The following is a 27,741-nucleotide window of genomic DNA, read 5'->3' on the forward strand; positions in this document are numbered from 1 at the left end:
TGGCTGCCCTGGAACTTGCTCTGTAGATCAGGCTTGCCTCAAATTCAGTTATCCATCTGCCTCCTGAATGCTGAGATTAAAAGCATGAGTCACCACCTGGCAGCTTTGTTTTCAGTTTGTTTTTGTTTTTTAAGAAAAAGAATGACAGTTGATCCAGTCAGTGCAGCCTTGCCTGAGTGACCCTCTCTGTTTGCCCTTTACACTGGTTGGCAGCAAGCTTTCAGAAGGGGAAGAGGTGCTCATGGAATGGCCATTCTTTTCACAGGAGCTGGTGTGGGCGACATTGGCGTTGAGGTGGAGGATCCCCAGGGCATGAACAGTGTGGAGCTGCTGGTAGAAGACAGAGGAAACCAGGTGTATCGATGTGTCTACAAACCAGTGCAGCCTGGCCCCCATGTGATCAAGGTTACCTTTGCTGGGGACGCCATTCCCAAGAGTCCCTTTGGTGTACAAATTGGGGAAGGTAAGTCCTGGCCAACTATACCTGGCATGGAGACTGACAGACCTGGGCTCCCTCCATCCTCCTTCTGCCAGGACTCCTTCAGTAGGAAGTGGTACTTCGTCTTCAGGATGGATATTAGTGCTAACACAAGTTGTGTTCCTCTGCTTCCCTCCCTGTGTCAAAACATCTGAAATGATCACATTAATAGATGATAAAATTATATGGCTCATAGCCATGATCACTTGGCCCGGTTTCTCTTGGGCCTGTGGTGATGCTGTGTATCTACAGTGAGCCCATGACATATGGCAGAAGAGCTGCTTACCACAAGGGAGCCATGAAGCCAAGAAGAGATGGAGAGAGGCTAGGATCTCAGCAATCCTTTACAGAGCAAGCTCCCAGTGACCTGACTTCCTTCCGCTAGGTCCCACATTTTCAACGCTTGTACCTTCAGGGAACATTTTAAATCCAGTCTGTACCACAGATGGAGGATCCCTAATCAGCAAACTAGATTACTTGAAAATCCAGAAAAAAAAATTGTGCACTAACACGATTCTAAATATTTTAGGTAGAACATTTCAGATTTTAGGTTTTCAGATTAGGGAAGTCGGCCAATAAAGTCCGTGCAAATATTTTTAAACATGTATCTGAAACGGGCTGGAGATAAAGCTCGGTGGTGAACAGTTCCCCCTGAGCATCCCGAGGATCTGTGTTGTTTCCAGCAGCTGCACCAGAGACTCTGTTCCATCTATAATTCCAGCTCTCGGGGTTCTGATGCTCTCTTCTGGCTTCCATGGGCACCTGCACACATATGGCTATAAACCACACACACTAAACCACACACCATGACCACCACCTTTAAAACCTTATTCCAGCAAGATCTTTTTGTTCAAGCCCTCTTCTATAAGGGCTATTGAATCTGTGTGCAGAGACTGAAGTGTGCTGGTTTTAGTGTCCAGGAACAAGCTTGGCAGCAGCAGGTCCCTATAGTCCAGGCACTTTACTGGCTGTCTGGCACTCAGCCCAGCTGCATCAGCCCGTCCAAGTCTGCCTGCCCCCAGTTGGCAGGTGGAGTCACTAAGGCTTTGGCATTGTAGGTCCCAATAGAACCACAGTGTCCGTTGACGTGCTGGTAACTGCTCTGCTGCGTCCCTCTGCAACCAGGAGCATGTGTTTCCCCTGATGTTAGAGGCGCTCACACTTTCTCTTTCTCTCTCTCTTTCTCCAACCCCGACCTTGTTCTCTTCTTGTTGTTACTGGTGTTTTCCAACTATGCTGCCTTTTCTAACCGTACTTGCATCTCCCTCTTCTGTCTTCCACCTCTGCACCTGCGGACCTGGCTCCTTCTTCCGAATCCTGTCTCTGGGCCAGCCTGGACCCTGAAGCTGCTGGCTTCCTATTTGCAAGCTCTGGGCCAGAGGCTCTTGCTTTGGTAAGGGCTGGTTGGGTGGGGCGTATTTGCCAGTTCTTTGTGCTGCTTCTGTGTGACTTCAGGAAGTTCCTGTGCAAGCCTTGGTGATTACAGCATGTAAGGCCAGATCCCAGCCTGAGCAAGGTGCTGAGGGATGCTGAGCAAGGTGCTGGCACATCCCACAAACTCTTCAGCTGAATTGGCCGAGTGTTTGAGTTGGCTGAGTGCTCTTAGGACCTGAGCAGTTACTGTCATTGTTCTCATGATTAGCCTGTTGACCATGCTTTGTACTTCCATGGGTGTGTGTGTGTGTGTATGTGTGTGTGTGTCCATGGAATTCTTGTCATTTTGTTGTGACTTATTATGCACGTGACCAACTGTTCTCCCTGTAACAAAGAAAAAACAACCCTCTCCCCTGGATATTCATAATCAGAATTCCTTTGACGCAAGGAAAGAGATGATTCGAAATAGCTTTCTTCATTCTAGTGATTCCTAATCTCTCTTTCTTTCATGGATTACCTTATTCATTCTGGCACAGTCAGCTTTTTTTAATTTACAGCCCTATGTTGTAATGACTTGACCCTGAAAGAAGCTTTAGCCAGGCCTGCTGTTACAAGCCTCTAGTTTTAGCTATTAGGTGGTTGACACAGAAGAATCACAAGTTCAGAGCCTGCCTGGGCCACATGACAATAACTTCGTGAGATCCTATCTCAAAATTAAAAAAGGGCTCGGTGATAGTGTGCTTACCTGACATGTACAGGACCGTGGCTTCCATCCTTAAACCTTCAATACACACATACGTAGGTATCTTTAACAGTAGAAAACCAATGTTCCTGGCTATTAAGTAGCACCATATACCATGGTCATCCATGAACAGTCCAACTTGATCTCTAACTACAAGGATGTCTGTGCTCCCCTCTGGGAAGTAATGGTTTGCCACAGAACCAACGGGGAGGTTCTATCTAATGAGCACCTACCTTCCACCCACTGTTGGAGCCCTGTATAAAGGGGCCGTTGTATGTGCTGTGCGAGGTTTGGAGAGGAAAAGCCAATGCATAGACAATAGGACATTGTACCCATCAACTTCCCATTTGTACTTAAGGAGAAAGTTGTCCATGCTGGGCAAAGGATCTCTAGGAAGAATCCTTCTAAGCCTCTTCCCTGACCCCACTTGGAAGAGTAGTTCCAGGCTCTGTCAAGTGAAGAATGTTAGCCATCATCATAGTTCTTAATTTTTGTTCCTTGCGGTTTTTAAAGAAGACCAGAAATCATGTCAGCCATGGCATTTTCAGCTGAGGCTTGCCTTCGTAGATGGCCAGAGCTTTGTCACAGCCACCCATGGCTGAGAGCACGTTTTCAGCTTTTTGTTATTTTGCCTGGCCATTCACATTGCAAGACAGCAGCCGTGTCTGGATCTTCAGAAATGTCTGGCCCACGCTTTGGAGCTCAGATGGGTATTTCAAGCACTGCATCTTCCAAGTAGACTTATAAAAGCATAAGCCTCCCAGTCACTGGACCTTGGAGTGTGGCAGCGAGGTCGGGATAATGTTCAGCAGTCAGTCTTAACCCCCCTCTGCTCATAAAAGGCTAAAAAGCCAGTACCAGGAGCACCGCAGTGTGAATTCGCTGCTCTCCCGTTGGTGTTGCCAAAATAACTTTTGCCCAGCGCTTGTGTGGTGAGGCCGGACAAAGTCATGCTGTGTCCTTCTTTGCTAGCTGGTGTGCTTCCTGAGCAGGACCCCTGGCATTAACTGCAGGATGCTCTTTGTGCAAAGCAAACATTTTCTTGGCGGGGGTGGGATGGGCCCAAGTTACCTTAATTTTCTTTTGCAAAATATTACAAGGTTGAACTGATGTCAAAACTCTGTTTGCAGCCTGCAACCCAAATGCCTGCAGGGCCAGTGGCCGAGGCCTGCAGCCCAAAGGTGTCCGGATCCGGGAGACTGCAGACTTTAAGGTGGACACCAAGGCTGCTGGAAGTGGAGAGCTTGGTGTAACTGTGAAGGGCCCTAGTAAGTATTTACCTCAAATAAACCTTAGCTAGTTTTTTCAGCCATGATATATTTATTGGTGACATCCAATGGTCAGTCCTGATTGGTATCTCCCAGAGAGCTGTGACAGAGAGCTTTGGAGTCCCATCTGTGTTCTTTAGAGAAGGGAGCAGTGATTGAGTTGTAACATCTGCCCTGGATATAGATAGGCAAGTGAATGTTTTTTTTTTTTTTTTTAATTTTTTTTTTTTTTTTTTTTAAGATTTATTTATTTATTATATGTAAGCACACTGTAGCTGTCTTCAGATGCACCAGAAGAGGGCGTCAGATCTCATTACAGGTGGTTGTGAGCCACCATGTGGTTGCTGGGATTTGAACTCATGACCTTCTGAAGAGCAGTCGGTGCTCTTCCCCACTGAGCCATCTCACCAGCCCGGCAAGTGAATGTTTTGACAGCCTTATATATATTAAGACCTCTGGGATAGGAAACAAAGCTGTAAGGAAATTGGAGAAATATTGCTTTTGGGACAACATATTTCTCTCTCCTTCCCTCTCCCTCCCCCTCCACCCCCACTTCATTGAAGAGACCTAGGCATAAAGTGGAAGATTCTTACAGACTCACATGGATTGTGATTTTTCTGATCTAGAATATAAGCACAGTGCCAAAAGCCAATGATTTCTCCAGTACCCTTAATATTTTATAGACTATGAAACTATGTCAATTACTGCATTAATATGATCACTGCTTATAGGAGAATAGAATGCCCTAGAATGCTTTTCTTTGTAGGTAGTTGGCAGAGGGTTATGTTTCCGAAGTACCCTTTTCCTTCCTTCCTCCTTTGGGATGGAGACAGGAGGCACGAGGTCAGCATCTCCTGTCTCATGTCTTCCCAGGAACAGAGAGGCAGCTCTGACGGCCTAGCTGCAGGAGCACTTGGTTTTAGGTCTAAGTTTGTAGAGGCCTGTGCTTCCTACACTGTCTTTCTCTTGTCCTCTGAATTGGCATTAGTCTGAGTCCAGGAAGTTCCTATATGAGCTCAGAGCCTTGGGGAAGGATTTGCCCCAAGGGCAGCCAAAGTTCTAGACTGCCCAGACCTAAAGCCAAGTGCAAGTAGCTCTGCGGCTATCCACCCATCCACCCACGGCCCACTACCCATGCTCAGCTTGTTGCAACAGGAGCCAAGGAGGTGTTCTTTTCTGACCTCAGAGACCTGTCTTGACTCACAACATAAAACAAGTTTCTGCCTGATGGCTAGATCCAAAGTTGTGTATAGAGCCTAAAAATCTGTCTTCTCATAGATAGCTTATAAGGACTTTCTTCTTTTGTTGTCCCGCAGGAAAAGATTCATAGGTGCTTAGTCCAAGACAAGTAATCCTAAAGATGACCTCTCTTTCCAGCGTTTGTAGGCAGCGGGGGTGGGGAGTGAAGTGGGGGCTGGAAGGCAGCTGGGACTGTTGGGAAATACAGAGACACAGCAAACAACCCATCTGGTCTGGGACCTCAGCCTCCACCAGCCGAGAGCTTTTTGAAGCCAGTTAGCTGGGAAGTCTTCCATTTCTCCCTCTCGGAGGCTGAGATGGCTCTGGTTTTAGTTTTAGAAACCTCTCCCAGCTTTTGAGGGAGATCTCACATTCAGTCTGATTTTTGTACATTGCTTGTGTTTTGCGGGGATTCTCCTTGTAAGCCAAGGATTATACTGCAAAGGCTTTGTGCTTGCTTGCTTTCCACAGAGGGCCTGGAGGAGCTGGTCAAGCAGAAGGGCTTTCTGGATGGGGTCTACTCATTTGAGTACTACCCCAGCACACCAGGGAAATACAGCATTGCAGTTACTTGGGGGGGACACCACATTCCAAAGAGGTGAGTCCCAGTTGAAGATGGGCCTCGTCCAGAGGTATGTTCAGCCTGTGACAGGCTCACAGGAGCCCACTGCCTCCCAGGCTGCCAGAGGGAAGAGAGATCTGCTTTGTTGAAAGCTCCCCCCCCCAACCCCTCCCACCTCGCCTTTTCAGAGCAGCGCAGACACTTGGCTTACTCTCAAAAGCAGCAGAAAGTCACTGTGGTTTCAGCTGCCCTGCTTTAAATCAAAAGCTGGTGGTTTGTGCCTGGTGGGAGGCAGGGAAACCAGAAAGAGCTGTAATAGAGAGCAAATGGGCTGTGTGTCTATACAGCCTTATATAAGCTGAAGCTCTCCTTTTCAATGAATGCCTCTGTTCACAGATGCCACAGGCACAGTTGGCTATGGTTTACATAGAAACCCATCTACGTGAATGCCATCAGGGACAAGGGACCCCTGGCCGCAGCATTGCCTGGGGCTGTTGCAGTTTCCTTTTTGGACCCCTGTGCTCTGCCGCTCTCTTGAGGGCAGTTTAAATTTTGAATACATTCTGTTTGTCTTGTGAAATAATTGAGCATTATAGTAGTCCTCCCTTGTCCATAAAAGTTACCTTCTAAAACCATAAATATATGCCTGAAACCAACCCCAGGCAGTGTCATGAGCTATGTGGGTTTTTTTTCCCCCTCTAGACTTGCACACCCATGAAAAAGTTTAATATATAAAATAGTCACAATAGGAAACTGATAGCAATAACAACGAAGCAGCAGAATGAAAGTTACATGAAGATGGTCTTAATGAACTATACCATACTGTGTTAGACTTCCCCTTATGGCGTTAAATGACATAATGCCTATATGGTGAGATAAAGTGAAAAGACTAACATAGGCATCATGGCCAAGCACTGGGCCACTATTAATCTCAAAAATGATACATTGCAGACCACATTTGAAACGTAAGAAAATAAAACGGAGGACCATTTTATATATAAGGGGACCTCTTATATAGGGTTTTCAGCGTCTGAGCGCACTTATTGGAAACTTCCCTTGCCAAAGTTAAAGCATGCTTGCTCAATTATGGATGAGATGAAGCCTGTTCAAACTACTTTTCTTGTTATAGCATAGGTAGGAGAAAGAGAAATGTGGATATTCTTGTCTTTAAGGCTCCTACCCCAGAGGGCCCTGCCTACAAAAAGATCGCTCACTAAGGAGCAAGGCAGAGCAAGTGTGTTGCTTGAATGGCAGCCCAGTGACCCCCCAGCTCCATATTACATGATATTGTTGACATAACAATGGCTGTGGGGGTGACCAGTGTGGGGGAAGAAACTTGCCTAGAGCTTTAGCCTCTGTCCAAGAGATCAGGCAAGTGGAGAGAATTATGTTAAGAGCTCATGGTTAAAGTAATCCCTTCTATGATCCTCATCTCTTCCTTCCTTCTAGCCCCTTTGAAGTTCAGGTTGGCCCTGAAGCAGGCATGCAGAAAGTCCGTGCGTGGGGCCCTGGACTCCACGGTGGCATTGTTGGCCGGTCAGCAGATTTTGTGGTGGAATCCATTGGTTCTGAGGTTGGGACTCTGGGTAAGTAGAGGCAGCTGCTTACCCAGCCACTTCTGCAAGGCTGAGAGGAACGAGGTGCCTAGTGTTTGAGCCTCCCAGGCCTCCTGGCCTCCTGGCTACCCAAAGCCTCGTCTGGAGGCTGCAGAGTTCTAGTTCTTGTTCTCCGTCTTGCTTTCAGTTGTCCAAGGCCTGGGACACTTGATTATTTATTCGCCATTTCCTGGGAGTGGGGTGGCAGTATGCTAAACAGCACATACAACATCGTAGACAAATCGTGGTAACTGACCCTTACGTAGATGACTCGGCACATCATGCTCGCATTTGAAAAAGTAAATATGTTATTTGGCACATAACTGAATATATTTTAAGTGGATGTCTGACAAAACATGTGATCATTGATGAATTAGAAGTCAGGCTTTTTCTAGACAGGGCCACATACCCTGTATTTTCACCTTGTGTGCAACATGATGTCTGTCACAATTATGTGACTCTACCATTGTGGCTTTGAAGCAGTCATTAAACACATAGATGAGTGGGTATGTCTACATTCCTGTAACACACTGTAGAGGAATAGGCAGGGAGCTGGATTTGGCCAGTGAGCTATATTTTACTGATACCTATTTAGGTATAGCAACAAATAAAAGGAAAAAATTAGAAATTATATGTAAATTTCCACCAGTAGAAAGATTAATCACTTTGAAATATACCTGTAGTTTAAGGAAGTAATTAAACTTTTAGTCTTCTCTTAGGCCCTTTTCCTGTAGCACACTCATGTCTTTATATCTTTATGCCCCAGATGAGTGGAGGTAACGCCTTTACTTCCCATGACTTCTGTGGGCTTTTGGTATGTTTCACTCTATTCTTAGGCTTTCCAGTTATATCCAAGATCTTGATATATGAACAATGCTACAATGCTGATGTACAACCTCACTTAATTTATTCAGATAAAAACTCAGAAATGGGTTTAGACAAACAAGTACTGGTTTAAGACTTTAGGCATATGTTGCTGTATCTTCTTTTTTTTTTTTTCTTTAGAAATCTTTTTTTAAAAAGATTTATTTTATGTATATGAGTATATACTGTAGCTGTACAGATAGTTGTGAGCCTTCATCCAAAAGTTGTTGGGAATTGACTTTTAGGACCTCTGCTCACTCCAGTCAACCCTGCTCACTCCAGTCAGCCCCACTCAGCCCTTCTCATTCCGGTGCAGATTTATTTATTATTATAAATAAGTACACTGTAGCTGTCTGTCTTCAGACATACCAGAAGAGTGTGTCAGATCTCATTATGGATGGTTGTGAGCCACCGTGTGGTTTCTGGGATTTGAACTCAGGATCTTTGGAAGAGCAGTGCTCTTACCCGCTGAGCCATCTCACCAGCCCGTTGCTGTATATTCAATAGAAGGGTTTTTCTGTTCTTCATGTACCCCTGCACCACACACACCTCCTTCCCACTCTTATGTCATCTGAAAACAAGAAACATCCAGTCTGACGCTTCCACCTCTAGTTCAGAGCCAGTGGCTTGGTTTTATTGGAAAGGGACATGCTTGATTTCAGTTTTCTGCTCATTACTTGCTTTCCAGGAGGGAGAGAAGAGGAGATGATAGTAGCTTAGGACAGATAACTCTCACCATGTGTCACCAGGAAGGCCCTTTCGTTCCATCCCCTAGGATTTGCCATCGAAGGCCCTTCCCAAGCAAAGATCGAGTATGACGATCAGAATGATGGCTCATGTGATGTCAAATACTGGCCCAAGGAGCCTGGAGAATATGCCGTTCACATCATGTGCGACGACGAAGACATCAAGGACAGCCCATACATGGCTTTCATCCACCCTGCCACAGGAGACTACAACCCAGATCTAGTGAGACGCACTCACTCTCTCTTTTACCCTGCCTTCCCTATGGCAGACAGGAACTGGTTAGATCTGAGGGCAGATGTGGACCTCTTAGAACTTTCGTGATGCTGGGAGAGTAGTGAACCTCTCTGACTCTTGGCCCAGGAATGAGAGTGTCTTCTCCCGGAGCTTCTGGGATGGGTACAGCAGGTCGATGAGTTAGTTTGGATTTTGTTTTAGAGTGTTTTCTCCTTCAATAACAGTTAGTAGTGATGTTTACGTTTTCAACCTACTTTACAGTTTTACTTCCTATTTTCATCCTTAACTAAAGACCAGACCTTTTGTGCACCCACCCCTCCATCCCATTCTTTAACTCAGGAAAAAAAAAATAATTTTTCGTTTTTCGCCTCAGGTCCAAGCATATGGGCCAGGTTTGGAGAAATCTGGTTGTACTATCAACAACCCAGCTGAGTTCATCGTGGACCCTAAGGATGCTGGGAGTGCTCCCTTAAAGATACTGGCTCAGGTAAGTATCTGGGCCTGGGGCCACTTGCACTTGTCAGGCTGGAGGTATAATGTTGAGATGCTCAGTGCATCTGGTCCTCAGCCCTCCCCTGCACACAGTGACATGAGGACTTCATGAACAGGTGTAAAGTGGGACATTTCTCATGGTACTGGTGATTCATGCTCTGTTAAAGGAAGGATTTATTTTTTTAAGATTTATTTATTTTATATGTCTGTAGCTGTACAGATAGTTGTGAGCCTTCATCTGGTTATTGGGAATTAACTTTTAGGACCTCTGCTCTCTCTGGTCAACCCCGCTGGCTCCAGTCTGTCCTGCTTGCTCCCATCGGCCATCTCTCTCCCGTTGGCCCACTCGCTCCAGTCGACCCTGCTTGCTCCGGCCCAAAGATTTATTTGTTATTATACCTAAGTACACTGTAGCTGTCTTCAGAGGTACCAGAAGAGGGCATCAGATCTTATTATAGGTGGTTGTGAGCCACCATGTGGTTGCTGGGATTTGAACTCAGGACCTTTGGAAGAGCATTCGGTGCTCTTACCCGCTGAGCTATCTCACCAGCCCCAAAGGAAGGCTTTTTTGTTTCAGATTTTTCTATAATGTCTTTCAGTTTGGCTGAGTCTATATAATTACTAATAGGTTTGTGAACAAAATTCAGATTATTGCTTATCTGATTTAGTTAAAATTAGCCAAAGGACTTCAACTCTGGGATTTAAATGAAGCGATAAGTGGAGGCGATAGCATTTATAGCGCTCTTAGTAATTACAAGTGAATAAATGAAATTGGGCACAGCAGCCTGTACATGATCCCTAGTAATTAGGAGGTCCAAGGTAGGACACCAAGATCATCCTAAGCAAGCTAGTGAGACCTATCGCATTTGGGGGGACTTTTGTGTTTATTTGTTGTTACCTGTGGTCTGTGCATTGGAAGTATATAGCACGTTGTAGTTACTGTATGATTTACTAAGGTAAATTGGTGGTGTCTTGACCGTCTCTAGAAGCCACAGTGACCCCCTTTTGGTGGAGACACTGAGGAACACTTTGGTTTAGGTTCTGCCTCTTTTGCAGGATGGGGAAGGCCAGCCCATTGACATCCAGATGAAGAGTCGGATGGATGGCACTTACGCCTGCTCATATACCCCACTTAAAGCCATCAAGCACACCATAGCTGTGGTCTGGGGAGGTGTGAACATACCACACAGCCCCTACAGGGTAAGTTGTGAGGCCCATCCTGAACATACGAGAAACCTTGGCTGTGTGTTGAATCTGCACTTTATATACAGATGGCCAAGGCAGATGTATGGAAAGAACCCACTCTGAGTAGGCCCTGAAAAGAGACTTTTCCTAAAGGACAAAATACTCTAGAGACTTACAAAACAGGCATTTCTAGTCTTATGCTGGACCTCAAGGAAGGAATGCGTTTGATATAATGTATTTTCTGGGTTCATGTCTTTTCTAGGTCAACATTGGGCAAGGTAGCCATCCCCAAAAGGTCAAAGTGTTTGGACCAGGAGTGGAGAGGAGTGGTCTGAAGGCAAATGAGCCTACTCACTTCACAGTGGATTGCACAGAGGCCGGGGAAGGTGAGCTTAGGTTTCATCCACCCCACTGATTGCCTCTCCTTTCAGAAGAACATTTTTATAACATTGGAGGGCAGAGAACTTTCCTAATGAGCTATGTTGGCTCCTTGGTGATATCTTAGCTAATCCTCTGTGCGTCCTTTTCCAAAACTCTGATTTGCTACCTCCCCTTTCTTGGGTTGCTCTTGCGGTATGTTAGCCCAAGCTGGAGGTGACTGTACAAGACACGTTGATGCTTGCAAACTGGTTCTAATAAGCCGGTCTGTTCCAGGTGATGTCAGTGTTGGTATCAAGTGTGATGCCCGAGTTTTAAGTGATGATGAGGAAGATGTCGATTTTGACATTATTCATAATGCCAATGACACATTCACCGTCAAATATGTGCCTCCTGCCCCTGGGCGATATACTATCAAAGTTCTCTTTGCGTCTGAGGTATGTTGGGGCCTACAAGGGACAGAATGGAATGAGCCCTTTGTATATCTCCTTTTTGGATTGTTGTTGTTTGTTTAGCAACTGAGAAAAGTGCCTTGAGAACTGTGTTCAGTTTCTCTGTTTTCTTAAAACCAAAAGGGCTGGGGTGGGGTGCTAAGCTGGATTTTCACTCCTTTCTCTCTCACTGGCTAAAAGCAGGACCCTGGCAGAAACTGACTTGTTAAAGCATTCCACTAAGCTTTTGATTGAAAAGTTAGGCAGCTTCTAGATGCGCTCCACTTTGACCTCTTAGCAATAACTCTGGTCTCTGCCCTTAAACTTTTATAGCAAGAGCTTTTTGAAGCATCGGCTATGTGTTAATGGTAGTCCTATGAGGGGTACCCTGAAGTCATTGACATTCTAATGATCAAAATTAACTATATAAAAATTAGGAAGCTCAGGAGAACAGTCTGTGCCTCAAGTTAATGATCTTAAGTTGGCATGACCTAATTAATTTAATCTACTTCCATTCTGACAGCCTGTTAATTCTTTGTGAACAATTATAGTCACTCTCATTGTGATTACTTCTTTGAAGCCCTCAGTCCACCTCCACTCCTAGAGGACATTTCTTACCTCCTAACCCTTGTGTATTGTTGGGTTTTACTTTATTCTGAGTAGTACTTCTTTTAACCCTTTGTCCCCAAACATCTGGTATCAAGATATGAGGGTGTTTGTACTATCGGGTTCCAGATCTGTACCTATGTGTGCAGGCTTCGCCTACTACAATAATGGAAGTTGCTCAGCGCTTGCTAAAGTGTGTGTTAGGGCAAACACTGTCCTTTGGGCTTGGGCAGAAGTTTAAACTCTTGACAGTGCTCTAGGATCTATCCTTCTGAGACATGTGTCTCTGCTTCAGGAAATCCCCGCCAGCCCTTTCAGAGTCAAAGTTGACCCTTCCCACGATGCCAGCAAGGTGAAGGCAGAAGGCCCTGGCTTGAGTAAAGCAGGTAAGATGGTGGTGGGTAAGGCTTCCTTGACTTTTCTGCAGCTGTGTTCTGTCTAGATCCAGAGGGGCGTATCCCCATTGGGAGGCTCTGATGTGGTAGCAACAGTGTGTGACAGGCTGCTGCTGCTGCTGCTGAGTGGCCCTGTCGAACCTGTCAGACTGGTTCTAAAAGTGAAACCTCTCCAACCAACCCTTTCTCCCTGTGTCATGTGTCCTTTCAGGTGTGGAAAATGGGAAGCCAACCCACTTCACTGTTCACACCAAGGGAGCCGGAAAAGCCCCGCTCGATGTGCAGTTCTGCAGCTCCCTTCCTGGGGAGGTCGTGAAGGACTTGGATATCATTGATAATTATGACTACTCACATACTGTTAAATACACCCCAACCCAGCAGGTAGGGTCCTTCCTGTCTCTTGCTTTTCTGCTCAGGTTCCCCGTCCCCCTAGCTCCCAGTGCCTGACTGTCAGTGCCTGTGGAGGTGCCTTGGTGTGTGCTCTCTCCCTCTCTGGATGAGAGCCTGAGCGTGCTATGGGATTCCCAGAGAAGTAGCAAGGCAGCCCCACATCTCTACCTCCATTTGGGGTTTTATCAGAGAAATACTAACTTCTTACATGTAGAACTACCAAGCCTACTTTCTTACGTAGTCTCCCCTCCCCCCAATCCCTCCGACTCCCAACCTTTTATTAATTATAGAAAGCTCCCTCACCTGCAGTTTCCTTTGCAGGCAGTTTCACATAGTTTACCTTTTTTTATGAGGTGTTTTAGTGGGATCTTTTCTCAAAGAGCCCATTCAGCTTTTAATCCCTAGGGCCCAAAGCCTGCCGCCGAAGGCAGCAAATGGTTCCCTTTAACAAAATGCAGGAATTCTGAGGAATTCTGCTGTCTAGGCAGATTTGTTAGTTTATGCAATAAGGGTCTAAAAACTACCCTTTCTATACAAGTTTATATCTATTTCCTTAATTTTTAAATGTACCCTTCTCATAGCAAAACGGTATGCTAGCGTGCTGACGCATGCCCTTGAAAGCACCACTTAGGCTTTGCCTCAGTTCAGCTTCCCCATGTTCCTATCTTGCAGAACTGGAGTTCAGAACCTGTTACAAGTCTTTAAAATTGTGTTTTGCTTCACGTTCGCGCCTCCCGAGTTAGCATGGCAGATATCCTGGCAGCAGAGCCTGGATTTTAACACTAGTGGCTCATGTTAGAAATGCCCACTCTAACTTTCTAAGATGCTTTCATTCTGGGGCGGGGGGAGCCCCCCCCTTTGTAAACAAGCTAATTGTAGGACAAAGGTGAGGCTGTCTTCAGAAACACTGCTCAACCCTCTCTGCCTGGGTCCTCAGCAAGCAGCTGGTAGGAGTCACATGGGGAAGGGCAGGGATCCAGTAAGAATGGGGAGCGCAGGGTATGCGTGGCTAGCCTAATTTCTTTAGAGGTTCCGTATCCTTGGAGTTAATATCTTTCCTATGGGATATCTCTGACAGCGGGAGGCATTCTCTGGGGTAAGACCTGAGTACCACATTATGGAAGTGTTGCCTCTTACCTCTAGACTTTCTTCTTTCAGTCCCACTGAAAGGTTCCTTACATTTGTAGACCACTTGTCCTTGTGCCTTGTCAGAAGATAGAGTGATTAGCAGGCAGTTTTCTCACTGATGGCTCTGAGGATGGGTGGGACCATAGGCAAGGTGCTTGATCTTTGCTGCAGGTCGTCTGCATTCCTGGGGAGAACATACCAGAAAGCCCTTGTAAACATCACAAAGCCCTAGGTGCTTTTCTAAACCTTTTGTGACTTCGCTTTGACTTCTACTCTCCGCATACCATATTTTCTTGTCTTTTGGATGAGGCGTTACTAAGTTGCAGATACCAAAATGAAATCCTGATTTGACTTGAACCCTCTGAAAGTAAAGCTGCCAATCAGGATGCATCTCAAGAGGCCGAGTCCAGCTTTGTTGCATTTGAAGTAATGCTAGATTAGGAAACACTTTACTTCAGAATGACCCTGAGGGCAAGTTCATCTGGTTCTCTAGTAACAGCAGCTGTGAGGACTGTTGACATGCTGAGAGGCCTCTTGGGGCTATGATACGTCCAAGGATTCTGGTAGAGTCTTGATATTAACGTTGCCTTCAGTAGACCATGCGTGGATCCACTTTGGAGGTCATTTAGAGCAAGCCTTACACTTTCATCATTCCATTTCCCTGTGGCATGGAAAACAGGTCACATGTCTCCTCCAGAACTATGAGCTACCCACAGTTATTTTTATAGAGCTAAAGCCCTGTATGGCTAGTTATTTTTTTTTTTTTATTACTGTGAAGAGACATCAGCACCAAGGCAACTTATAGGCAAAGTCATTTAATTGGGGGCTTGCTTACAGTTTCAGGGGGTTAATCCATTACCATCATGATTCAGAACATGGCTCAGGCATGGCATTAGAATAGAAGCTGAGAGCTTGCACCTTAATCCAGAGGCAGCAGGCAGAGAGAGGGTGAAACTAACCTGGCGTGGACTTGCGAAAACCTCCAAGGCAACCCACAAGGACACACCTCCTCCAGCAAGGCTACACACGCCTCCTAATCCTTTCTTAAAAATGAACCTAGGAAGGCTATTCTCATTCAAACCACGGCAACAAGGTCGGGTAGCATGCCCTGCACCTGAGCTGGAGCTGTAAGTGCTCCCTGTGGATTAGTAGCTGGTTGAGGGAGTGATAGGATGCTTCTGTTCACAGGTTTGCATTATCATCTGGTAGAAGAGTTGGGATTCACAGCCTTGTGTCTCATTCACAGGGAGAGCCCAAAGCCCCAGATTGGGTGAAGGAAGGTGTATCTGTCAGCCATGCTGTGGGTTGTGGTTAATAGTCCTGAGCCCACCAGAGGGCTGTCCCCCATGTGGAGAAGGGGGCATGCTCTGAAAACTAATGTCCATGGGCATGCCTCCTTGTAATGAATTTTTGGGAACTGCCAGAGTAGTTTCCAGAAAGGCAGCTGTTGGGTGTGTGTATGTCTGTGTGTGTGTGTGTGTGTGTGTGTGTGTGTGTGTGTGTGTGTGTGTGTGGAGAGGCATGGGTACATCCGGGCCTAGATTTTTATACTTCCTCCTCAGAATGTAGGCCATGTTTTTGAAGAGCTAAAGCCTTATGTCCCTGAGGAACCCAAGTCTTGACTGTGGGCTTCCATTCCTACTAGTGTCTGAATGGCAGTTTGCAGGTACTTACCTACTACAGTGGACACATGATGTGAATGGTTAGATTTCTCTGTAATGATACAGTGGTCAGAACTGGTTTTACCTCTAAGAAGTAGACATGATAGGTGGGCTTCAGGAGTCTCCCAGAGGTCAGAAAAAGGCTGTATTTCACAGGGAGCCTGGGTTTTGCCCAGGACATTGCTTGTCTGCAGTCTCCTAGTGGCTTAGGCTTCTTACCCCAGACCAACTGCTGTGCTATGTCACTAGGTTTAAGCAGCCACATGTACTACCAATGCCCTCCTGAAATCCTGTGAGCTCACAGCCTCACAGAATAGCAGTCCCTGTGTTGAAATGCCCTCAACAAAGTGGTGGTGTCTCTCAGGATTCTAGAGGAGAGTTACCCAACACAGTGTGGATGGTGTCTCTCAGGAGTCTCCAGAGTGGAGAGGCCCACAGAAGACCCTCTGGCCTGATCTTCTAGGCTGTCAGGTCTATGTGTTTGTCTTCTTCTGAATAAAGATTGGGCCTCAGAAGCATGTAGGGAGAAACAGAAAGCTGTTTTGCAGGCACTTTCATCTTAGTAGAATATACAGTTGCTCACTGCCTTAGACAGTCCTGTGGGAGAGAAGAGTCCAGTTTGTTCTTAGCCTCAGAGGAAAGTGGAAAAGCTTAGGGATAGGAGCTGTAAGTCTCCACGGCTACACACACCCACTCCCGCTCCTTAAGGCTGTGTAAGGCAGAGTTCATTTCCTATCTGAGTTCTGTGTTGCTCCTGAGAGTGGAAACGAAGCATACTTTTCTTTTATGAGCTGGGCGGGCTTATCTGGAAAGAGACTTTGCATTTGCTCTAGCACTTCAGGGAAATGGCCAGAAAAATCTGTCAGGGAGGGGAAGGCTTTCTTACCAAGATGCCTGGTTCGCCTTAGTGTTAGCCTAGCACCCAAGGAGTTAAGAGACTAGTGGGGGAATGGAGGCTCGGGAGAACTGGGAGTATTGGGAATATTGCAGTGGCTACAATAACGAATCAGTGTTTTTTTTTTAAGCACTAGGGGAGACCTTTCGTGTTCCTTGGCTGGCTCCCAGCTCTGTAGAATTTGACCTATGCACATTTCAGCATGAAATGTTAGATCCTTAAGGTCAGCCAGTTGATTTTGTGCAGCGTATTAAAACTCCTCAAGAATCAGCGCCTCCTCCTTCGTTGATGCAGCCATCCCTCCTCCCCCTGGCTCTCTTTCCCTTCTTTATTTACAAAAGGAATGTGAGAAAATATACATCGGGCCAAAAGCTACACCCTTTTAACACTCGATCGGTGACAGCTCTTAGCAGGGCCTGTGTGCCAGAGCGCCTGCTGGATTGTCTGGGGACTCCTCTGACTCTCCCACACACTTTGTTATTCCTGGACATAGAGGCGAGGACAACATGGATCTGCTGAGATTGCAGTAGGCTTTCGTGGAGCCTTGCCGCGGAGAGGGGAGTATGCAGTTGAATGTGGAGAGAGGAAGTCAGCAGTGAGCTGGCTCAGGACCCGTGGACAAAGAACAACAGCTGCAGGGTTGTGCAGCCATCAGGGCTTCCAGCAAGGGCCCTGCCAATCTTCCAGCACGGCTTTTATTCCTTCACTGGAATTAGTAGCTAATGTTTCCTGGGAACACCTCCCTTGTGTGACCCAGTGTCCTGAAACTGAATGCCCATGCATTGAAGAACTGGTTCTGTTGGTTAGAGCCCAGTGGCTGTACCCATCCATGGCTGGAGTTGAGGAAGTACACAGAAGTTCATAGCACAAGCCTGGCGTTAGTCCCCAACCTGTTGTCCCTGTCTACATTTATTTGATTTTTCTATTGTTCATGCCGAGTATTTCAAAAGCTTAGAGAGTATGTTTAAAAATGTTTCCTGAAGCCAGTAAGAGTCAAACTGGATACAGCTCGATTGGTAGACTGCTTGCCTGGCATACATGAAGCCATGGGTTTGGTCCCCATTAACTAGATGTTGTAGCACACACACTTATAATCCTGGGACACTGGAGGATTGAAAGTGAGAGGTTATGCTCTGCTGCGTGCAAGTTCGAAGGCACCCTGAAATATAAGAGACCCAAGGTAAACTAACTAGAATTAGGTTAATGATGAATTTAAGTTCGTCATGTCCCTGGTAGGAATGAAGGCTCTAGAGGGCATTCAGTGCATTTCTACCCAGAAGCATACTCCTTTTTCTCTCATTCCAGGGCAACATGCAGGTTCTAGTGACTTATGGTGGCGATCCCATTCCCAAAAGTCCTTTCACTGTGGGCGTTGCTGCGCCACTGGATCTGAGCAAGATAAAAATTAACGGACTGGAAAACAGTAAGTGTTTCTGCAACTGAGTCTGCTATTATTAGACTCCCTTCAAAAGATGCAGTTTTCAGAGAAACTAATTCTGTCTTGGAGACTTGGGCATGAATGAGAGCTGTGCTCTGATGTGCCTGCCACTTATGCTCAGCAGGCTTCCTCATTCGTGCAGTGGGGATGGGGTGTTTGGGGACGCTTAGATGCATTGAAGTATTATAAAAATTTTAAATGAGGTAATAATGCAGAAACTGGCATGTTGTCAGTTCTGTGAGACTGCCGATGTTACCACAGGAAGTTTTCATTAAGAGAGAGGCTGGAGAATGTCTGCTTTTAGATGAAAGTCACACAGTGCCAACCGGCTCGGGCGTCTGCATCATATTAAGGTCAATGGCCATAATAGAAGTCAACTCCTTGGCACTTAGGAATTGTGGTTTTCTTTCTGCCCTTTAGCTTTTTATATATCTTACCTCATTTTATATAGTTAGTTATAAGTACATTGTAACATCAGTTGGTTTATATTAGGATTTAAAGATTGGTTTTGTTTGTTTGTTTTTAAAGATTTTATTTATTTATTTTAAGTATATGAATACACTACAGCTGTCATCAGACACACCAGAAGAGAGCATCTGATCTCATTACAGATGGTTGTGAGATGCCATGTGGTTGCTGGGAATTGAACTCAGGTCCTCTAGAAGAGCAGTCAGTGCTCTTAACCACTGAGCCATCTCTCCAGCCCTGTTAGTTTACTTTTGTGATTCTGAGACTAGAGCCCAGGCCTTTGTGCATTCTGGACAAGCACTCCCAGTCCTTTAATGTTTTGTTTGTTTTTGTTTTTGTTTTGTTTTTAATGGAAAACTTCTAACATAAGAGACTAGTACAATATGAGTACAAACACACTTACTGATGCTCACTTAGCTTCCACACATGGTCTTAAAATACTTGTAATTTCCATACTAATAACTCATTTTTTTTTCACCAGCAAGGTCTTACATACACACATGTCCGACCTTTTGACATTGCAGAATGATGTATGCTATCATCCACAGAGCTCATATTTTAGAGCCACACAGTTGAGGGGTTTGGGGGTGATTGTTGGTTTTAGTCACCTAATGTTTCAAGTGAGATTTTCTGTATTGGTGGCTGCCCTAGGCAGAATGTGGCTCCATGTAACCTGTGAGTTGCAGGTTGCAGCTGCCTGATCCCTCTGTCTACAGTTAACCACAGTATTGACTGATGAGTTTTACAGCATCTTTGGGTTTTACATAAGGTCTTGCATATTACTTCTACCCCCTCCTCCTGCATCTACACATACAGATGCCAGAGAAATCACCTAGCAGTATTTATTTGGCATTGAAGTTGTACTGCCTGGCCTATAGTCTTTGGCTTCTGCTACCTTTTAAAGTCAGTGTTACATTTTGGAAATCCTAACACAATTCAGTCTTCTTCGTTAGTATTAACCACTTGGGGATTCCCAAACTTAGATGTCCCTCAAGTAATGTGCTCACCTGATTTCTGGGGCACCCAGTCAGCATTACAAGTCTTCATGCCTAGGGTAACTACAGGTTACTCCCCTCTGAGAATTCCCCGGGCTCAGCTAGCCTTCAGTGAGAACTTTCATGGGCTGTGTGCCCTGCAAGCCCTTGTGAAAGAGGCTATCTCACTTTCTAGAAGCTGCTAAGTGGGAGCTCAAGGTCCTGGCTTTTGTGACTGGGGACGCCCAGCTGTGAGCCTGTGAAAGACACTTCAGTATCCTTGTACCTTCTCTCCCTGAAACACTGACACTGACTTTTGACTCCAAAGCAGGAAGAACATAGTGCCTGCTAGGGAAAGCCTCTCTCCTGTGGTGTGGACAGAGGTGTGGACAGCTGTGCTGGCTTCAACAGGCTCCTCCATGTCCCCAGAGTGGAGATTTGACTGGGTTGTGGCAACATCTTAGATTCCCTGTGCTTTTGTTTTGGCTAAAACCCTTTCTCTGTTTTTGTTAAAATAACACCTGGATTTCCTGCAGCCTTGTCTTACAAAGACTGTTTTAAGATTTAGTTTTATTACTTTTAAATTTGATTTTGTTTATATGTTGGGGGAAGAGGGTTATATGCACCCGAGAGCAGCTGCCAGTAGAGACCGGAAGAGACTGTCCATCTCCTGGAGCTGTAATCACAGGCAGCTATGGGCTTCCTGATGTGGATGCTGGGAACTGAACTCCAGTTTCTGCAAGATCAGTATGTGCACTTAACCACTGGGTCATCTTTCTACCCCTACCCTTGTAAATATGCAAAATCTTTCTTTCTATGTGACCCAGAGACTATTTAAAAGACATCTAAGTTAATTCTCAGAATTTGCCAGCTATGTGACTTCTCCCTTCTTGTGGGTCGGGGATGGCAATAGGATTGAGTTTTCTGCCAGGAGTTAGTAAATAAAACATTGACTTAAATTAAGGGTATGTTTACATATAAGATTATCACCTCGAGGAAGTGAGAAAGCAGGCAGTGTTGGACTATACTGTAATTATAATCTTTCAAATATGATTGTGGGGTTAGAAAGTTTATGCTTGAATGCTAGCTTTGTGATCTGCTAGATATGTTGTCTTGGACAATTTACTTAATCTCTTGGGGCCTCAGTTTCCCCATCTGTAAAGGCCACTGTTGTTAATTAACAGCCCATAGAGTTATTATGTAAGTTGAAGGAGACAATGTACAGTATTTGTGACTGGCATAGAAATTGTTTAGCAAAAATTTGGTGTTAATGACGCATTGCAGTGTATGAATGCCATTGTATTAGTCCTGCTTCTGCACCTCTGAGTCAGCGGTTACTTATTGTAGTAACTGAGGTAAAAACCACATGTCCACTGGGCCTCTTGACCTTGCTCTCTCTTTTTCTTGCTGCTGACAGGAGGCAGCTCATCACTTTAGCTTTTCTCCCTTTCTACAGGAGTTGAGGTTGGGAAGGACCAGGAATTTGCCATTGACACCAACGGGGCAGGAGGCCAGGGGAAGCTGGACGTGACCATCCTGAGCCCTTCTCGGAAGGTGGTGCCATGCTTGGTAGCACCAGTGGCTGGCAGGGAATGCAGCACAGCCAAATTCATCCCTCGGGAAGAGGGGCTGTTTGCTGTCGATGTGACCTATGATGGACACCCAGTGCCCGGGAGCCCCTATACTGTAGAGGCCTCACTGCCACCAGATCCCACCAAGGTCAGTTTGAGGTTGCTCTGTTGTTACCAGTATGATTTGGAGTTCTCTGGTCCTACCTGTGGTGAATGTGAGCTCTCAGTGGCTGACTGATATTCAGTGTGCCCGGTTCCCTCAACAATTGAGCTACCCCTGTTCATGTTAGTTCTCTGTTTGCTATACTTTGGTGAGAGGCCTTTCCTTTATTGGTTAGCATAATAATGGTACTAGCCAGCTCACAAGGATGGGGGAGAAGCTGGAGGCCTCAGTCTAGTGTCCTTTACACAGATTGAGTTTACCCTACAGAAACTACCTTTGCAGACATAAAAAAATATATTATCCTTATTCATGGCCTTTTTGATTCAAATGATATGAGACTATTTCTAGCAGGGAGTAGTACCAATTCTATAAAATTATCTCTTCTAAAACACAGTTTTATTGTGCAGGATTTATTGACAGATATGTAAGAGTCAAAGCTGCTGTGAGTTACCTTCTTCAGGCCCCAGTGAAGCAAACTCATGTACGTGTGCATGTGTAAGAGAGTGTGAGCCCTCGGGGATGTGAGATACTGACATGTGCTTTTGTGTGATTGTGGTCACAAATATTGGAAGCAGGGCTGTAACTTTAACACTTTGTTCAAATAGGTGAAGGCCCACGGTCCTGGCCTTGAAGGAGGTCTTGTAGGCAAGCCTGCCGAGTTCACCATTGACACTAAAGGAGCTGGAACTGGAGGTTTGGGCCTAACTGTGGAAGGCCCATGTGAGGCCAAAATCGAATGCTCTGATAACGGTGATGGGACCTGCTCCGTCTCCTACCTTCCCACAAAACCCGGAGAATACTTTGTCAACATTCTTTTTGAAGAAGTCCATATTCCTGGGTCTCCCTTCAAAGCTGACATTGAAATGCCATTTGACCCCTCTAAGGTTGTAGCTTCAGGGCCAGGACTTGAACATGGGAAAGTGGGTGAACCTGGAATCCTTTGTGTTGATTGTTCAGAAGCAGGGCCTGGGACTCTAGGCCTTGAAGCCGTCTCAGACTCGGGGGCGAAAGCTGAAGTGTCCATCCAGAACAATAAAGATGGCACCTACGCTGTGACCTATGTGCCTCTGACAGCTGGCATGTACACACTGACCATGAAGTATGGTGGTGAGCTTGTACCACACTTTCCCACCTGGGTCAAGGTGGAGCCAACCATAGACACTAGTGGGATCAAAGCCTTTGGGCCAGGAATCGAAGGCAAAGGTGAGTCATGTGCCAGGGGACGGCTCTCTCGCCTATAGCCTCTTCCTCGTGTGGCTGATGGGGTAGGGCAGGGGGAGTACAGGTAGAGGGAAAAGGGGAGCATACTGTTTGCAGAGGTTGGATTCTACCCAGGCCCCATTTTTATGTTTCTCCCTGATGAATGGGGCCCAGTATTCTTGGCAAGTTTTCAAGTTTTTATGGAAAACCCAGAAATTTTTGTTAATCTATTTTTTTAATGTCTCTGGAACTAAGTTAGAATGTAATTATGTAAATGTGTTTAATAATACACAGAGGACAGAGGTAGTCTATCTTTGCCCTTGTCCTAGATGCCTTTGTTTTCATTTTGAGACAGGTCTCACTCTGCAGCCTAGATCGGTCTTGAACTCACAACCCTCCTGCTTCCCTCTCTCGAGTGGCTAAAATTCCAGGCATGCAACACTCCCCTGGCCTGATCTCCATCTTTGAGAAGTTTTGTTGTCACTGGTCAAGTCTACTGTGACTTGCACAATCCTCTAAGGCACCACATATACTTAAAATGTATTCCAGAATGTGAAGAGTCTTCATGGGGGTTTGCTTGGGCCCAAGATGACACTCGTATCTGTGTGGTTGCTCAACAGATGTGTTTCGGGAAGCCACAACGGACTTCACGGTTGACTCGAGGCCCCTTACCCAGGTTGGAGGTGACCACATCAAAGCTCACATTACCAACCCCTCAGGGGCCTCCACCGAGTGCTTTGTCAAAGACAATGCTGATGGGACCTATCAGGTCGAATACACACCATTTGAGAAAGGTGGGTCATCCCCTCTATGCTTGTAACTCTTTCATTCAGAACTGTGCTTGGCCATTTGTTTTCCAGTGACTGTCGCTGAGCTCATACCCCTGAGCTCAGCCTGCCTCAGCAAAGAACAGTGTACATGACTCAGAAATATGAAAGGTCCCTTCTCCAGCAGCCACTGGCCACTCAGTGCCTTCTTTACTGGCCTCACGTTATACATTGCAGATCTCCAGTCTTACCTAAGCAGATTATAGAGCCATGCCATGGCATATGAGCCATGTATGATTTGTGTACATATATTTTTTTAACAGTTTTGCTTTTTGAGTAGTAGTGATTAAAGGGAAAGTACTATATATCCCCTTTCCTGGATATATGGTCCTATAAATATTCTATACAGGTATCTTCAGGCATTAGTAGATGGCTGGTTTTCTATTTCCTAGTTTCCTGTGGTCTTTTAAGCCTGGGTAGTGTTTTCCAAAATCAGGGTAGCCAGCCTGGAGTGACTGCCTTAAATAAAAGTTAGCACTCATTGCTTGAGGAAGGGTATACAACACATAAACAAGAAGCATAAATAGTTTTTATCTTTTAAAACTGAGAATAAATATACTGACGTTACCATTTTCTAATTTTTTTTTTAAATAGAGAGAGAGAGAGAGAGAGAGAGAGTGTGTGTGTGTGTGTGTGTGTGTGTGTGTGTGTGTGTGTGTGCGCGCGCGCGCGTGTGCAGGCACGCAGGTGCCTATGGAGGGCAGAGGAGGCATTAAAGTCCCTGGAGCTAGAGTTATAGCTGGTGGTGAGCTATAACTAATGTAGGAGCCAGGACCTTCCCGCTGGTCCACTGCAACAGCAATATATAACTACTGAGCCACCTGCCTCCAGCCCTATATTACTATGTTATTAATCTTTCTACTCTTTTCAAGTAGCAGCTAGAGTCCTAGCCATAAGTATTAGATAAGAGTCTGAAGCGGTAACATTGTATACACAAATGACACTTTTTGTTGTTTGTTTTTGGGCAGGTTTCCATGTAGTGGAGGTGTCATATGATGATGTGCCCATCCCGAATAGCCCATTCAAAGTGGCTGTCACTGAAGGCTGCCAGCCATCTCGGGTCCATGCCCAAGGCCCTGGACTGAAAGAGGCTTTTACCAACAAATCTAATGTCTTCACCGTGGTAACCAGGTAGACAGGGTCCTGGGTTCAGGGTATTGATCCCTATGTAGTAAATCGATTAAGGAAAGAAAAAAATGTTTGTAAGTCTGGGGCCAATCTGAGCTACAAAATGAGACCCTATCTCAAGGGAGAAAGAAAGTAGTGGTTATGCCCTACTTATTTATCACGGTCTTTCAACTTCCAGTATGATGCGTTGCAAAAGCTATATTAAGCATTCTCTTCTGTCAAGATTTATGTTACAGACAATAACAAAGTATATCTTAAAGTACATCAGAAATGATAATAGTAATTAAGATAATAATCATTAAGATGCCAAGCACAGTACTGGATAGAAGTTCCTTAACTTCATGATGCAGAAGAATATAGCCAACTCCATATGTAAGAGAGATACTCAAAATGTTCCTATTATAATGTACTCTGAAGGGATGTGCTGGTCGATCAGTGACAGAGCACAGGTTCAGTACCCCTAAGGTACACACATTGTATTTGTCTTTATACCCTATACCATAGGCAGGTTCTCAGCCTGTGGGTCGCTACTCTTCTGATCGCATATCAGATATTCACATATGATTCATAACAGTAGAAAAATTACAGTTATGAAGTAGCAATGAAATAATTTTGTGGTTAGGGGGTCGCCACACCATGAGGAATATATTAAAGGGTCATAGCTTTAGGAAGGGTACTAAATGTCTGAGGGATTCCTGCCTGAGAGGTATTGCCACACTGGTGGAATCCCGTTGATTAAATAGAATGGCTTATACAATGTTTGTGAGTGAGTTCTGGCAGTAAGCAGACTGGCATGGGCTGAACGCATTTCACTTCCCCACTCTTTCCAGAGGAGCAGGGATTGGTGGGCTCGGCATCACTGTGGAGGGGCCGTCGGAGTCAAAGATAAACTGCAGAGACAACAAGGATGGAAGCTGCAGTGCTGAGTACATTCCTTTTGCTCCTGGAGATTATGACGTTAATATCACATACGGAGGCGTCCACATCCCTGGTGAGCTCTCTCTCCTTTGGGGAGTGGTTCAAAGAATAAGTGATATCACATGAAAACAGATTTGGTTTTGCCTATCTTCCTTTAATAGAAAGAACAGTTTGATTTTGGAGAAACCTTAAATAAGGACCACAGTGCCAAGAACACTCTAACTCCCATTGGAACCAAGCAGCATGGTAGAAAGCATCGGCTTGGGTCTTCAGCTAGAAAGAGAGGCTCGTGTGGCTTAGTTTCTGATTTAAGCAACAGTTCATTCTTTACAAAATGGAAAAATCTCTGTTTTCAAATGATGTTGTTATTATTATTATATATGTGTGATTTTAGGACCTCAGTTATGGCATGTGTATGTAGGTGTCCATAGGAAGCAAAAGGATTTTGAATCTGCTGAAACTAGAGTTACAGCAGTTCTGAGCCACCCTATATGGGTGCCAGGAATTGAACCCAGGTTTATTTATTTATTTCATGTGAATGAGTACACTGTTGCTCTCTTCAGTCACACCAGAAGAGGGAATCCGAGCCCATTTTAGATGGTTGTGAGCTACCATGTGGTTGTTGGGAATTGAACTCAGGATCTCTGGAAGAGCAGTCGGTGCTCTTAACTGCTGAGCCATCTCTCCAGTCCTAGGGCTTAGCTCTTACTCACTTTATTTATGTATCTTGCTTTTTTTCTTTGCACTGTTAATCCTGGCAGCTAGCAAAGACACACTAATACAAATTATTACTTATTAATTTGTTTGCTAGCTAATGATCTGTATCTTTAGTGTTAACAGGGTTTCTCATCCCCGACAGTGCTGCTGTGTCTATATAAGCTTTAGTAGTTCAAAAATGACTAGCTTCTCCTCAAACCTGCGCTTGCTACTCTATCAATATAGGCGTTTGTTTGTTTGTTTGTTTGTTTTTAGTCCTTAATATAGAGAATTTCAGCTAGAAATAAGACAGACAAAGCTCCCACTCCTGGAGCAACTATGTTGATGCAGATAAACTTTGTGGATGCTGATAAGAAGCAAGGGAATGGGGAGAAGGGTCAGAATGGGTTGCAAAGCCCCCCTTTGTGCCTTGCCACGGGGCAGTGCTGTGGCAGAGTTGAACACCAAGTATGAGCAGAAGGTTGTCTCCAGGAGATGTCTGTGTCTTCTACCATGCAGGTAGTTCTGCTGGCTTCTATGTGCTTCTATTGTGGGAAGTACTGCTACCCTGGATTTTCAAAAAGTGCTGAATTCCATGAGCTTTGGAATTCCCCTGCAAAGGGACCTGTCAGTTAGCACTAAACAAATGATTATAACAACAAAAACCTTCCAGAGCTGAGTGTCAGTTTCCAGAACAGTCCCATGAAGAGGCTCCTTTGAGTGTCAGGTTATCTGGTGTGGACAACCCCCGAGAGCCAAAGCATCCTGTGACCTGCCAGCATCTTGTCTGCTTTCCTGGGGATTTGGATGATTAAGGTTCAGGTTTTTCTGGCCCAATGCAAACGTCTGGTGGGTTTGGGTTTTTTTTTTCCTTTCAGATAGAACCTCAGATTTGGAATCCTCCTGCCTCAGCCTCCTACATCCTAGGTGGAGGTATTATTTCAAACGGAATATCCCATCTTACTTATATTAACTTAATGGTTTCCTGTGGTGAGCCAGCTGCAATCTTGGTGGTAGACCTTTGATTAATTGGGACTCATGAAGGGTTGTGATCAGTTGGTGATGTCTATCTGGAACACGAAGCAGCATGTTAGCAGATAATGGTATCTGAACATGTTTGGCCATTGCTTTGTGCTTCAAGGCTGCTCTCAGGCTGAGTTCAGACTTGGTGTCTGGCCATAGAGACAGTCTGTTGTTACTTGTTGGAACTCTCCATCATCATCCCCAAATAAATCACTCTCTTGTTCCCCTAAGCCCCAGCATGGAAGGTGATGCTCATCTTTGCCAGGGTCTCAGTTCTTCGTGCAAGTGCATTTATTACCCCTGATTCTGCTAAGTGGAAGCTTTCTGAGATACACAGCAGAGACATTTATTTCCGTGGCAGGAGTCTGGCAGCCGCCATACCTTGTGAAAAGTGCAGGCTGTGTGTCCTGCCTGCGGCAAATGATACTTTGCTCAGAGCTCTTTGGTAAAGGTCTTGGCAGCTTGAGGCTACTAGGGACACAGGCGTGCCTGCTGTGTGAGAAGTCCTATTGGCAATCCCGGTTCTGCCCTTGTTTCTTCTTAAGGCTTCACTTACAAATCTTGGTTTCCCCGGATTCACCATGTTTTGTCGGTCTTTATACTTAGCATCATTAAAAAGTGAGAGACCCTGAGGTTTCCCCCACAAGTCATTCATGCAGCATACCACAACT

General features: G+C 45.3%; 1 protein-coding gene across 3 annotated transcripts in view; it reads left to right on the forward strand.

The window, feature by feature from the left end:
* Window positions 1-27,741, forward strand: part of Flnb (filamin B) — a 135,695-nt gene that overhangs the window by 67,062 nt on the left and 40,892 nt on the right. For all 3 annotated transcript variants that reach the window (XM_031344178.1, XM_031344184.1, XM_031344190.1), the window contains exons 8-24: window positions 266-463; window positions 3,725-3,862; window positions 5,573-5,699; window positions 7,113-7,249; window positions 8,898-9,091; window positions 9,477-9,590; window positions 10,652-10,795; window positions 11,043-11,166; window positions 11,435-11,595; window positions 12,491-12,581; window positions 12,802-12,971; window positions 17,970-18,087; window positions 21,001-21,263; window positions 21,884-22,481; window positions 23,099-23,272; window positions 24,274-24,436; window positions 25,264-25,424. In XM_031344178.1, coding sequence (XP_031200038.1) covers window positions 266-463; window positions 3,725-3,862; window positions 5,573-5,699; window positions 7,113-7,249; window positions 8,898-9,091; window positions 9,477-9,590; window positions 10,652-10,795; window positions 11,043-11,166; window positions 11,435-11,595; window positions 12,491-12,581; window positions 12,802-12,971; window positions 17,970-18,087; window positions 21,001-21,263; window positions 21,884-22,481; window positions 23,099-23,272; window positions 24,274-24,436; window positions 25,264-25,424 — 3,075 coding nt within the window. The remainder of the gene's footprint in view (window positions 1-265; window positions 464-3,724; window positions 3,863-5,572; window positions 5,700-7,112; window positions 7,250-8,897; window positions 9,092-9,476; window positions 9,591-10,651; window positions 10,796-11,042; window positions 11,167-11,434; window positions 11,596-12,490; window positions 12,582-12,801; window positions 12,972-17,969; window positions 18,088-21,000; window positions 21,264-21,883; window positions 22,482-23,098; window positions 23,273-24,273; window positions 24,437-25,263; window positions 25,425-27,741) is intronic.

Source organism: Mastomys coucha, unplaced genomic scaffold (genome assembly GCF_008632895.1).
Source record: "Mastomys coucha isolate ucsf_1 unplaced genomic scaffold, UCSF_Mcou_1 pScaffold10, whole genome shotgun sequence".
NCBI lineage: Eukaryota > Metazoa > Chordata > Mammalia > Rodentia > Muridae > Mastomys > Mastomys coucha.